The sequence below is a fragment of the Ochotona princeps genome, chromosome 3, assembly GCF_030435755.1.
Source record: "Ochotona princeps isolate mOchPri1 chromosome 3, mOchPri1.hap1, whole genome shotgun sequence".
Classification (NCBI taxonomy): Eukaryota; Metazoa; Chordata; class Mammalia; order Lagomorpha; family Ochotonidae; genus Ochotona; species Ochotona princeps.
This window is the reverse complement of record NC_080834.1, coordinates 103420331-103433699: the sequence shown is the minus strand read 5'-3', so window position 1 is coordinate 103433699 and position 13369 is coordinate 103420331. Positions and strand designations below refer to the sequence as shown.

General features: G+C 43.6%; 1 protein-coding gene across 1 annotated transcript in view; it reads right to left on the bottom strand.

Moving 5' to 3' along the window:
- Nucleotides 1–2677: 2677 nt before the first annotated feature.
- Nucleotides 2678–13369, bottom strand: part of MCCC1 (methylcrotonyl-CoA carboxylase subunit 1) — an 82042-nt gene continuing 71350 nt past the window's right edge. The window contains exons 15-19 of the mRNA XM_058662214.1: nt 9792–9841; nt 8304–8441; nt 7170–7277; nt 4267–4338; nt 2678–3030 (exon numbers count right to left, since the gene is read on the bottom strand). Coding sequence (XP_058518197.1) covers nt 2902–3030; nt 4267–4338; nt 7170–7277; nt 8304–8441; nt 9792–9841 — 497 coding nt within the window. The 3' untranslated portion in view covers nt 2678–2901. The remainder of the gene's footprint in view (nt 3031–4266; nt 4339–7169; nt 7278–8303; nt 8442–9791; nt 9842–13369) is intronic.

Genomic DNA, 13369 nt, shown 5'->3' with positions numbered 1-13369 from the left:
ATGCCATCGTCTGCTTCATGAGCATGTGATGAATTCTAGTAGTAGAAAGAGATTATTTGGGAGCAATCAGACATACATAAAAAACTTTACTGCTGTCTTGTCCAGTCTGTCCCGCCCCCCATCAAACTCTGGAAATTATTGATGCATTTTGATGCCAGACTCGACCCGACCAGCCCTCCACACAGCCCAGATAAAAACTGGCATAAGCATCTCTATTAAGCAATCCCACCCCTATCTTGGTTCCGTGTCCATCAGAGGGGTAGTTACCCAGGAGGAAGATGCCCACCACCTCCCAACTAGGACACTCAAGTTTCTGGGTCCCGGCTTGGTTGGCAACCCAATCTGGTTATACTAGTTCTTATGGGTACTCTCATTCAAGCCTTCATGTCAAAATTCTAATACTCCCACAGTGTTTATGTTTACCATTGCTGGGAAAAAACAGAAATTCATTTCTATCCCATACAAAGGCTGGCGCTATTCAAGAGTGTTACAGGGAAGCTTTTTCTGATCGTAAAAACTCTGTAGCTGGCCGCGGGGCGGCCAGCAGGCAGAGCCTGGCACCATTTGGTGCACTGGCCGCCCCAAGCCAGGGACCCCCCCACTGCCTTGTGGCGGTGGTCTTAGCATGCTGGCTCCTCGTTCTCGGGTCCGGCTTGGCTGGGCCGCTCCCCCAGGGCCGCCCCAGCCCTGAGGGGCAGCCAGCCTCCTCTAGGCCAGCAAGGTTCCAGTCCCTCCCCCACTCGCCCCACCTGCAGCTTATGGCTGAGGGGCGGAGCTAGCCCTCCAGCCTGGTCTGGAGGTTCCCTTGTAGCAGGCTTACCCTGGGGGAAGCGGTAGCACTTGGGCCTGGGAGATAGCCAGGGACCCCCCCACTGCCTTGTGGCGGTGGTCTTAGCATGCTGGCTCCTCGTTCTCGGGTCCGGCTTGGCTGGGCCGCTCCCCCAGGGCCGCCCCAGCCCTGAGGGGCAGCCAGCCTCCTCTAGGCCAGCAAGGTTCCAGTCCCTCCCCCACTCGCCCCACCTGCAGCTTATGGCTGAGGGGCGGAGCTAGCCCTCCAGCCTGGTCTGGATCAGATACTCCTCTCTGGGGTGTTGAGGATTTCTCTGCACACCCCTCCCAAAAATATTCACCTGAACTGTTGACATTTGTCCTGTTAAAGTTATAGAGTTGGACTACCCGAAAAACAGCCAGGTTCAGCAAAATCACGCTTCAATGCTATAAAATGCTAAATACTAACATTGAAAAAGACAAGAGACAGCTGAATAGCAATCTATAGCCATTTTAAGGTATATAGACCATGGTTGAATGTAAACCAAAGTTGAAATGTCTATGGGGAAGTCACAGGTTGTGGTCGAGAACATGCATTTTCCTAGTAACATATTGGTTAATCAATACCATGTCAATTAATGCCATAATGCTGTAAATGGTTGTAAATATTGGGTTGAGTTTTTTACTTGATTGGGATGATACTCTGCTGGTTCTGCCTTTGGACCAGAGATGGTCTCACCAGGAAGCCGTTGAATTTGCCAGGACAATTAGATGCTGGACTTTACGATTGGTCAAAACCTCCAATGAAAGAATCTCAACTGAGTTTGAACTATGGAAATACAGCGGGGTGGAGCAATCCACTGTGGGAGGGGGAGGGTTTGGGGAGGGGCGGGGGGAATTCCAGTGCAAAAAAAAAAAAAAATGTGTGTCACATAATGCAATGAAATTAATAATAATAATAATAAAAAAAAAAAAAAGAAAAAAAAAAAAAAAAAAAAAAAAAAAAACCTTGGTTGAGTTGTGTTCTGTGGCATCTGTCTGATGGATGCTACTATCCATCGTTACCATGACTGTAACTGGAAAGTAACTCATTAGGGTGTAAATGACCTTGATTTTTCCAAACATATTTTCATCAAGCTGCTACCCACTTTCCTAAAAAGTAGCACATGTGTAAAACCTGAAGGAGGCGGCCCAAAGCCTTGGGACCCTGCACCCGTGTGGGAGACCTGGAAAGGCTCCTGGCTCCTGGCTTCCAATTGGAGCAGCTTGGATCACTGCAGCCTCCTGGGGAGTGAACCATCGGACAGAAGATCTTTCTGTCTCTCCTCCTCTCTGTACATCTGACTTTCCAATAAAATGAAAAACAAAATCTGAAGCAGGAACCACATCTACTTTTTTTTAAAAAAATTTATTTCTATTACAAAATCAGATACACAGAGAGGAGAAAAGACAGAGAGGAATATCTTCCGTCCGATGATTCACTCCCCAAGTGACCACAACGGCCAGTACTGTGCCGATCCAATGCCGGGAACCTGGAACCTCTTCCAGGTCTCCCACACGGGTGCAGGGTCCCAATGCATTGGGCCGTCCTCCTCTGCTTTCCCAGGCCACAAGCAGGGAGCTGGATGGGAAGTGGAGCTGCCGGGATTAGAACCGGCGCCCATATGGGATCCCGGGGCGTTCAAGGCGAGGACTTTAGCCGCTAGGCCATGCCCCCGGGCCCAACCACATCTACTTTTATTCATGCTTTATTTTTATTTAAAATATTAAGAATAGATTTCATGTATTTTGCAGGTGCATTTTAAGATAATCATATTCTTCTCTCCCTGAATCCCCCTTCTTCCTTTTTTTCTCTAACTTATGCAGAAACATAACTTTTGCCCACTTTGTAATCAAGGCAACATCCACCTCAAATAGAAAAAGTGTAAATCAATTTTATTAGTCTAAAATATTTTGAGATCATATTTTATTTGTGACTCAAGTGCATGGTTCCTAAATATGAAAGGGTTTTAACACAATCACACCATCATTTAGTAGAAACTGCTCCTTATAGGAACCCCAGCAAAGCAGGAGGCATTTTATTTTTCCAGACAGGGCTAAGAAAGTGCGGAACTGGCCATTTCTTTTTGGGGTTTACTCTGCTTCTCTTTTGTCAGCTTCCTCCTCCTCAAACTTGACCAGGGGAGTGTGTCTGTTGGCTTGAGAACCTTCTTGGTAGAAGACTTTCTTTATGGTGCCGTCTCTTGGTGACTTTATGGTATGCTGCAAAAACACAAATGGAAATACCAATGAGGATAGAAAACCAAGGAAGAGGAAAAGTGACAATTACAATCAATTGTTTTTGATGTTTTCTGGTCTATCAAGTCTGCTCAACTTTTTATTATTTTAAATTTATTAAATAAAACTTTTAATTAAAATTCTTAATTTTTTAAACCTCATGAAGATATAGGACAATAGTAATGTTTTCATGGTATATTTGCAGGTTGAAGGAGACAATGCTGGGAAACACCCAGAACCCATCCAGGGACGTGGTCAGGTTAGAGCCTCCTAATCCAACTTCAGTTTCACATTAGAATCTCACCTGAGACAAAAAGTACTGATTTCTGGGCCCTGATCCTGGGCAGCTGATTTCCACTGAGTTAGAGAATTTGTTCATAGAAGTTTCCCAGGTAACCATTAACAGCTGACCAGGGCTGATAAGCACTGATCCGCAATTTCCAACCACCTAGAAGCCTAGAATCCTGCCCAGCTAGTTTAATTTATCTTTTTTTTTTTTTTTTTTTTAAGATTTATTTGCTTTTATTGGAAAGGCAGATGTACAAAGAGGAGGAGAGACAGAGAGAAAGATCTTCCATCCAATGATTCATTCCCCAAGTGGCCGTAACGGCCAGTGCTGCACCAATCCGGAGCCAGGAGCCAGGAGCCAGGAGCACCAATCCGGAGCCAGGAGCCAGGAGCCAGGAGCCAGGAGCCAGGAATTTCTTTCCAGGTCTCCCACGCAGGTGCAGAGTCCCAAGGCTTTGGGCCGTCCTTGACTGCCCTTCTAGGCCACAAGCAGGGAGCTGGATGGGAAGTTGAGCTGCCGGGATTAGACCCGACGCCCATATGGGATCCCGGCGCGTTCAAGGTGAGGACCTTAACCATTACACTATCGCGCCAAGCCCCAGCTAATTCAATTTAATCTGAGGTTTTTACTTCGAAATCGATGCTTGGAATTTTTAGAATTCAGCCTTAGAAAACAGTAATAGTGGAAACGTCCAGTCAGGTTACTTCCTAATTTCAAGCTATTGACAATGACATCATCAGAAATGATAGGTGTACCTTCACCAAATTCTGATGAAAACCTACTGAAAACAAAGATCATTAAGTTTCATTTTCTGAAGTCAATGCTTAGTTAACCCACGGCTCTCTATATTTAAAACGGTATTAGCTGACACAGTAAGGGAAAGGACCAGTTCTCATGGTTCCTTTGGCAAAAGAGCCTGCGATCTCACTCACCTCCATCTTCATGGCGATCATGACCATGAGGGAATCTCCAGCCTTCACTTTGTCCCCAACTTTCACAAACACCTAGAGATTCACAATGAGAGGTTAGTATCTTGAACACAGAGATCTGAAACCCACAGAGCTGACCTGTAAACATGCAGAGCGGAAGCTGAGAGGTCCAGGTCAGTGAGGCACTGCCTGCACTGTAGGGGGTGGCATCACTTAGCTCCCCAATCCTGCCCACAGAATGAAATTCTACCACTTGCAATAAAATGGACTCAGTTGAAAGACATCATGTAGAGTGAAATGAGCCAGACTCAGAAAGACAAATACTGCATGTTCTCCCTTCTTTGTGGAAGCTAAAATTAAAAAGAAAGAAAAGTTTCTGTGTATCAGTGTTTCTGTAAACATAGTTTTATAAAACCTAATTTTATACCTTTGTCAAATGAATGGCTAATACAGATTTTTAGGTTACTACAGATTTAATGACCTGCAATTACTTAAAAATGTACCATATATGAATGAAATAGTCAGGGTCCGGCGGCATGGCCTAGCAGCTAAAGTCCTCGCCTTGAATGCACCGGGATCCCATATGGGCACTGGTTCTAATCCTGGCAGTCCAAGTTCCCATCCAGCTCCCTGCTTGTGGCCTGGGAAAGCAGTGGAGGACGGCCCAAAGCTTTGGGACCCTGCACCCTGTGGGAGACCTGGAAAGAAGTTCCTGGCTCCCGGCTCCGGATCGGCACGCACTGGCCGTTGCGGTGACTTAGGCAGTGAATCATCGGATGGAAGATTTTTCTCTCTATCTCTCCTCCTCTGTATATCTGACTTTGTAATAAAAAAAAAAAAGAGTTTAGCTCTGGAGGAAAAAAGTGGTTTAAAAAAATGAATGAAATAGTCATTAAAAACTCGATTGCAACAAAAAAGACTTGTTTTCCTTTTTATAGGCTTAAATAAATTCATATGTCTTAAATAATCATACTATCATTTTGTTTAATGTAGTTACCAAAGAATTTTTGGAAACATTTCCCTGAGAAATTAGGTTTGAAGTCAGTGTGCATAGCTAAAACTGTGAGAAGTGGGACCCACCCTAAAAGTCCCCCACATCACTTCCCCCCAGGTGATGCTCTGTGCAAGCTGATGCAATCCGGGGTCTGCATCTGGAGGTCAACAGTAGGGAACCTGTGCATCTGCACATATGTAAAAGGTGAACACTCTGGACGGATATGCCCACACTACACGAGGTCTGCAGGTACTGAGAATGAAGGAACTGAAGCAGATCCAAGTCTGTGAGCCCAGACTGCATTGGGGGCAATTATCTCCAGGGGGGAACAGTGGGTGAATCACCCCTAGTTAAATGTTAGCAACTTCTCCACTACTTCATGCTTCTCTTTCCCTCTTCTTCCTCTACTATTTAAAAAAGTATTATCTCCTCTTTATCCTCTGATTTTTTTAAAGATTTAATTTTTAAAAAAATTTATTTATTTTATTACAAAGTCAGATATACAGAGAGGAAGAGAGACAGAAAGGAAGATCTTCCGTCTGATGATTCACTCCCCAAGTGAGCCGCAATGGCCGGTGCTGCGCTGATCCGAAGCCGGGAACCAGGAACCTCCTCCGGGTCTCCCACGCGGGTGCAGGGTCTCAAAGCTTTGGGTCGTCCTCCTCTGCTTTCCCAGGCCACAAGCAGGGAGCTGGATGGGAAGTGGAGCTGCCGGGATTAGAACCGGCATCCATATGGGATCCCGGTGCGTTCAAGGTGAGGACTTTAGCCGCTAGGCCACGCCGCTGGGCCCAAAGATTTAATTTTTTATTGCAAAGTCAGATATACAGAGAGGAGGAGAGACAGAACGGAAGATCTTCCATCTGATGATTCACTCCCCAAGTGACCGCAATGGCTGGCGCTGCATCAATCTCAAGCCAGTAGCCAGGAACTTCTAGGTCTATCACATGGGTGCAGGTTCCCAAAGCTTTGGTCCGTCCTTGACTGCCCTTCTAGGCCACAAGCAGGGAGCTGGATGGGAAGTTGAGCTGCCGGGATTAGAACCAATGCCCATACGGGATGCCGGCACATTCAAGGTGAGGATGTTAGCTGCTGGGCCACAGCCCTGGGCCCCATCCTCTAATTTTTTTTTTTTTTTTGGTACCAAGAACATACAGTTTAATGTTTGTGATGTAAGTACATTTGAAGACTCTGTATTCAAAGTGTAAAGGGAGACTACTGATCCATCACTACTGAAGCTCCATATACATGTCATGGATGTCACCTTAGAATTCATGTGGATGGCAACTGGAGAGGCAGCGGAGAGGTGACTAGATCAGGAGGACAGCCCTTGTGAATGGGATTCTTCCTTTTGAGAGATCCCTGGCCTCAACCAGCAGGTGAGGTGACTGGGAAAAGGTGGCCATTGAGGACACCAGACTCCCATTGGACAATGAGTCTACTAGTGTCTTGATTTTGCTTTCCTGACATACAGAGCTACTCATGACAAATTTCTGCTTACAAGTAATTTAGTCTACGGCTTTTTGTTACAGTCTGAATGTGTACTGCTTTCAACTCCCAACCACACTGTTCACCAGTATCAGCTCTTCAAATGCTATTTTAACACAGATGCAAATATGCCTATTAGAAAAAAATGTCACTGTTTCATGATAGGACAGTTTTTGTGGGTAATAGTTGGTGAATGTGCCATTTTAACTGTAGCAAAATAAATTGGATTGTTTGTACTTTGATGCAAATTTCTACCTCCCAAAACCATGGTTTTCATCATAAGTCAGTTTTTCCACTGAAAATTATATATCATTGAATTTGATTCTATAATAAATTCTCTTGCTTTCTTAAGATGGACTAAACTCAACAAAGTATCATTTATTAGGCCTTATTAGACAACATTCTACAAATGTCATATGGTTACCTTCTCAATGGTTCCTGTCATAGGAGCGACAGCACCTCCTTGAGGCCCCTCTGAGCTCACTGAAGATAGATATTTGGGTACTGGAATGTCAAACTTGATACTCCCTTCCTGTAAACAGAAAAAAAACACAACATTACAACATTTTTATTAATATACACGAGACAATGATTCTTTGCATGTTCTTCGTTAAACATCAGCCATTAGAATATTGGCATTCCAATCTCTCTTTTGTGACTTTGAAGGAATTACTAAGCCCCTCCCAGTCTTGTTTTTCCATTACAGAGGAGCCAGGAACAGTTCTTAACATTTACATAAATTATATCATTAATTATCACAAGCAGGTCAGTGATGTAGGCACTGCTACTATTCCTGCTTATAGGTGGGGAAGCTGAAGTCCAAGGCCACTTCTCTGCTAAGTGGCAAGGCCAGAACTTGAACTACAGCAACATCACAGTCTAGAACTCAGGCTCCTTACCTCACACTGCCTCCACTACCCTAGCGTTACAGCATAACTGACAATGGAAAGGAAGGCCTGGTCAAATGCAATCATCCCGGAGTCCGTAACTACCACAGTATTGAAGACTGTGCAAGACAGTTTCAGAACGTGACAGTCTTCAAGGAGGTCACAATGAAGTTGACCACTGGTTCTCCTTCTGTCAGGACAGTGTGTGAAAGACTCCCTGGGAAGCTGGCTCCTAACCAAACCCATGCACACCCAGCCGTGGCAATCCTTTGATGGCCCAGGAACCACTACTAGATGCAGCCACCTTCCCACTGGCCACCTTCCCCATGACGGACATCTGGTCCACAGACATCTCTCCCAGTGGTCGCCTCCTTTAAAATTACTCCAACTGAAAGGAGGACATGGCATTCAGGCAACCAAGCCCTGAGCCAGGAGGTCCTCTCTGGCAAGTAGACTGTAAGTAGACTTGTGCAGAAAATATCTATCCATGAGAATCCATTAGAGTACAAGGAAGCAAGAGCTAGAGACAGCAGGGATCTGGCAAAGGCCTGGAGGGGCGCGGTCGGGTCAGGGAGGGAGGAAGCAGGAGCTGGCTCATCTCACTTAGTGAAATCCCTCTGGTCAAGTAATTTCCTCCTAAACCCTAAGATCTTATAAAGAAGAAACGTTACCAAGGAAAATAGGTAAACAGTGTTTTCCAGGATAATCAGCTTGGCTTTACTGGCAACTCCATTAACAGAACACTTCAGGTAAGTGCAGCCTCCATCACTAGAAAGTTTACCATGGACGTGGAAAGTTTTATCTTCAATCTGAAAAAAAAAAAAAAAAACACCCAGAAAAATATATTTAAAATTAACAACATCCCCACAGAGTTAATGAAATCAGAATCAATTCTTCACTGCTGGTAACTTCAACAGGTAATACATAAAATGGAGAGGGCCCAGCGCAATGGCCCAGTGCCTAAATCCTAGCCTCGCAACCACTGAGATCCCATATGGGCACCGGTTTGTGTCCCAGTGTCCCCACTTCCCATCCAGCTCCCTGCTTGTGGCCTGGGAAAGCAGTCAAGGACAGCTCAAAGCTTTGGGACCCTGCACCCGCGTGGGAGACCCTGAGGCGGCTCCTTGCTCCTAGCTTTGGATCAGCGCAGCTAAAGCCACTGCGGCCACTTGGGGAGTGAATCAATGGATGGAAAATATTCCTTTCTGTCTCTCCGCCTCTCTGAATATCTGATTTTGCAATAAAAATAAAGAAATTTTTACAAAAAGATTCATCTCAGTACATTTCATCTTAGCTCTCATTGCTGAGCATACAAGTCAAATTTAATTTTCCTATGCAAAAGTCAGTAATAAAAAGATCAGAACCATATATAACTATATAATATTTTAAAATATTTTTTCCCCAGGGGCCAGCATGACGGCTTCACTGGCTAATCCTCCATCTGTAATGCTGGTATCCCATATGGGTACTAGTTCATGTCTTCATGTCTTCATATCTTGACTACTCCACTTCCCCTTTAGCTCCCTGCTTGTGGCCTGGGAAAGCAGTGGAAGATGGTTCAAGCCATTAGGATACTGCACCCACATGGGAGACCTAGCAGAAAGCTCCTGGCTTGAGATTGGCTCAGCTCTAGCAGTTGTAGCCATTTGGGGGAGTGAACCAAGCTGTGTCATAATACCTACCCCTCAATGCCCTTTTAGAGAACACATGAAGTTAATGATTTTCATAACAGGACATAAATTTTACTTGACTATTTTTTTAAACACTTATTTATTTTTATTGCAAAGGCAGATTTACAAAGAAGGAGATACATGGGAAGGTATCAGAAAGTGGCCCAAGTGCTTGGACCGCTGCAGCTACATGGGAGACCCAGACGGAGTTTTTGATTCCTGGTTTTGACCCAGTGCATCCTTGACCATCAGAGCTATTTGAAGAGTGAACAAATGGGTCACTCCTAGGGTGTGCATTAGCAGGTGACTGAAATAGAAGCAGAGACAGGACTCAAACCCAGACTTCTGGATAAAGGAACTGACTGCCCTTCTACAGTCATGTCATCACAGTCAAAGGCTTATGACAAATCACAGAGTGAAAAAAGACCCAACTGAATAATAGAGAGGTCAGATTGAGCTCTGAACTGTGGAACAAAACCATTGGCTTACCTGCATGCTGTATGACCCATCATGATTATATGTTACAGCTATGGTTACATCTTTATAGAAAAGGGGAAAAAAATGGAATAAAAATTAGAAAACATTTATTTAATAACCGAGAAGCCACAAATCTCATTTCCAATCTTAACATAACCATCTGTTTAAAGGAATATTACATGTTTAGTTCCCTGGAGATACATATTTTAGAAAAATACCTGTGAGGTAGGTTTCAGTAAAGGTGAATTTTAAACTTTTTCTAAATGGAGTTTTTGATATTTAAGCTTAAAGGATATTTCAGACATTTCTCCCTCAACAATAACAACAAACTCTTTTTTTTTTAAAGATTTATTCATTTTATTACAGCCAGATATACAAAGAGGAGAGACAGAGAGGAAGATCTTCCGTCCGATGATTCATTCCCCAAGTGACCGCAACAGCTGGTGCTGCGCCGATCCGAAGCCAGGAACCTGGAACCTCTTCCGGGTCTTCCACATGGGTGCAGTGTCCCAATGCATTGGGCCGCCCTCAACTGCTTTCCCAGGCCACAAGCAGGGAGCTGGATGGGAAGTGGAGCTGCCGGGATTAGAACCGGCGCCCAGATGGGATCCCAGGGTGTTCAAGGCGAGGACTTTAGCCGCTAGGCCACGCCGCCAGGCCCAACAACAAACTCTTAAACTAAAAAAATGCAATGAATTTGTACAGAGAAGTTCTGGTTTAAATGTAAATGTGCCATTGATCACCTCTATGGTCTTCTAGTCACTAAATCTTGACTGTCTGAGCTAATCACTGGGTATCAGGATGTAACAATGACTAAGTAAATGTGAAAGTACTTTTGAGACTGTAACAGCCTGCAGAAACACAAGAAATTAGTTATGTTATGACATGAGTATGGCATTGGCTAAAGCCTAGCCTACAAACCGGAAATTAAAAGTTGTGTGGGGTGGAGCACAGCTTGCAGGTCCAGGTCATTTCATCAGCTCCCGGCATTGCAATCATCATTTTGATGTTCCAGCCCACTCAATGCTCCGGCCCACAGCTGTGTCTAGCCTTGAACTTAGAACTCTGCTTAGTCATTCCAAGGTGGATGCTCTCCTCACAACTGAGCATGAACATGCTGGGTCAACAAATCACCGTCCCTCCTGAACTGGGAACCTTCCTGAGATGAGCACTGCTCCTCTTTTCATCCAGGTTCGAAACTGGCTATCCTTGCCTCGTTCTTCTTGGGTTTCCACATCTTACAGTCACTACACTGCTGCCAAATTCTTCCATTTGAGGGCCCGGCGGCGTGGCCTAGCGGCTAAGGTCCTCGCCTTGAAAGCCCTGGGATCTCATATGGACGCCGGTTCTAATCCCGGCAGCTCCACTTCCCATCCAGCCCCCTGCCTGTGGCCTGGGAAAGCAGTGGAGGATGGCCCAAAGCTTTGGGATCCTGCACCCACGTGGGAGACCTGGAAAGAAGTTCCTGGCTCCTGGCTCCAGATCGCTGCAGCACCGGCCATTGTGGCCACTTGGGGAGTGAATCATCGGACCAAAGATCTTCCTCTCTATCTCTCCTCCTTTTTATATATCTGACTTTGTAATAAAAATAAATAAATCTTAAAAACAAACAAACAAAAAACAAACAAACAAAAAAAAACACAAATTCTTCCATCTGAACGTTTGATGCTGTCTCTTTCAATTCCTACTGCTCTACATTGGTCCAGGCCCAACAGTCTTAGGTCTGGCTAATTTGTGAAGAGATCTTCCAGGATCTGCTACTTCTCTGTTTCAAACCTTCCAGCAGCTGCTTTCTTGCATACCTTCATTGTATTCGAACTTCCTGCTTTGGTACTGAAGGGGGCAACTTCTCAGTCTTCCTTCCTGCTGCTCCCCTACACAGATGCTCCACCTCAAAGTACAAATGGCCCCAGCAATATTCCCCACACATGATTTCAGCTTTTTTTCCACTGTAGCCATGGCCCTCCTCCACTATGTTGCTGGTGTCCAGCCACATCACTTAAATCCAACCTCTCAAACACCTCATGCCTACTGTCCTAGGGCAAAATTTTTCTATACAAAATGAATGGTCTCCTGGCTACCCATGGATTTTTACACAGAAAACACAGTTCTACTCAGTGAAATAAGTCAGACAAATATCACATTTTCTCTCTGTGTGGAAATTAATATACATGAGAGCATAAAAATGCAGGGAGGTCATATTATGTGGTATACAGTTATAAATATTATCTTCACGAAATCCTCTACAGTATAATATATTCTTTTCTCCCTTTATGATCATGTCCATGAATACCATGTCATATAACATTAACATTCTCATTTTCAAGAAAAAAGTACATAGTATATGATATCTACATATGAAGATCAAAATATTAAAAATTGTCTATTAAAATATAATTTAAAACAAAATAGAATCGGGCTCGGCAGCGTGGCCTAGTGGCTAAGGTCCTCGCCTTGATCCCATATGGCCGCTGGTTCTAATCCCGGCAGCTCCACTTCCTCTCTGTCTCTTCTCCTCTCAGTATATCTGACTTTGTAATAAAAATAAAATAAATTAAAAAAAAAAAACAAAAACAAAATAGAATCAAAACAATAACAAAACACCTTCTTTTAATTCTCTCCTCTATCCTAGCTTATGAGTGATTTTTTTTCTTCACTGGTTATTTTTAAAAACTATAAAAACAAAAACGTTTGCAGAAGTCATCTAGAAAAGTCCATAATATCCAGGGCTGGCAGTATCACCCGTGATGCCCCCTATCTTCCCAATACACAATAGTCTGAAGTGGTACACTTCTTCAAGAGAAAAAAGGAGGGATGATGACATATTTGTTTCCTCTTCTCCGTATTAACTCAGCATATTTATCTTTTCTGAAAAGTTGTACTAAATGCAGGAAACTTCTTTAACCCTTTTCATTCTGGTCAACAGGTCCTAACTCCTAGGAGAAAAGGCTTCCTGTTATACCAGATTGGCTCTGACTTATGAAATATGGAAAGCCTTGAACTGATATGAATACTGGTAGCACTATAAGGACACTGCCAGGAAAGCTCTATACATTTTTATTTTCGTGTGGGACATTGAATATGTTTCTCTCATATTCAAATATCTCTAGTCCCCCATAAGAGTCCCTTAAGCCTCCTCTTACACATGTAATAAGGTCTGGAAGCTTAACATAGGGTAGTATTAGCTAAGCATGTAATCCATGGGGTATGGGTCCAAACTGTGATTTCCTTCAATTAATACAAAAAGTGATGTCACTTTTTGGAAAATTACTAATTTCTTTAACTCTTGACTTTGGTTCAGCAAGATTAGTAATTTATAAAGCTGACACTAATAATAAAGATGACAATAACTTTGTTTTCATTGGCTCTGAAACTGAAGTAATCTTGGAAAAGGTTTGATAGAGTAAGTATCTGACATGAACCAAATACTCAATACATTTCAGTTTTGTTATTATTACTACCACTATTATTACGGGTTGGGCACAGTTCTATGAAACATAACTACTAGTACCAAAGTCATAACATTCTTCAAGTATCAAACGTTTAAAATATTTGTTCCTTCTCTATGCAGTCACTAAAAGTTGGTTCTG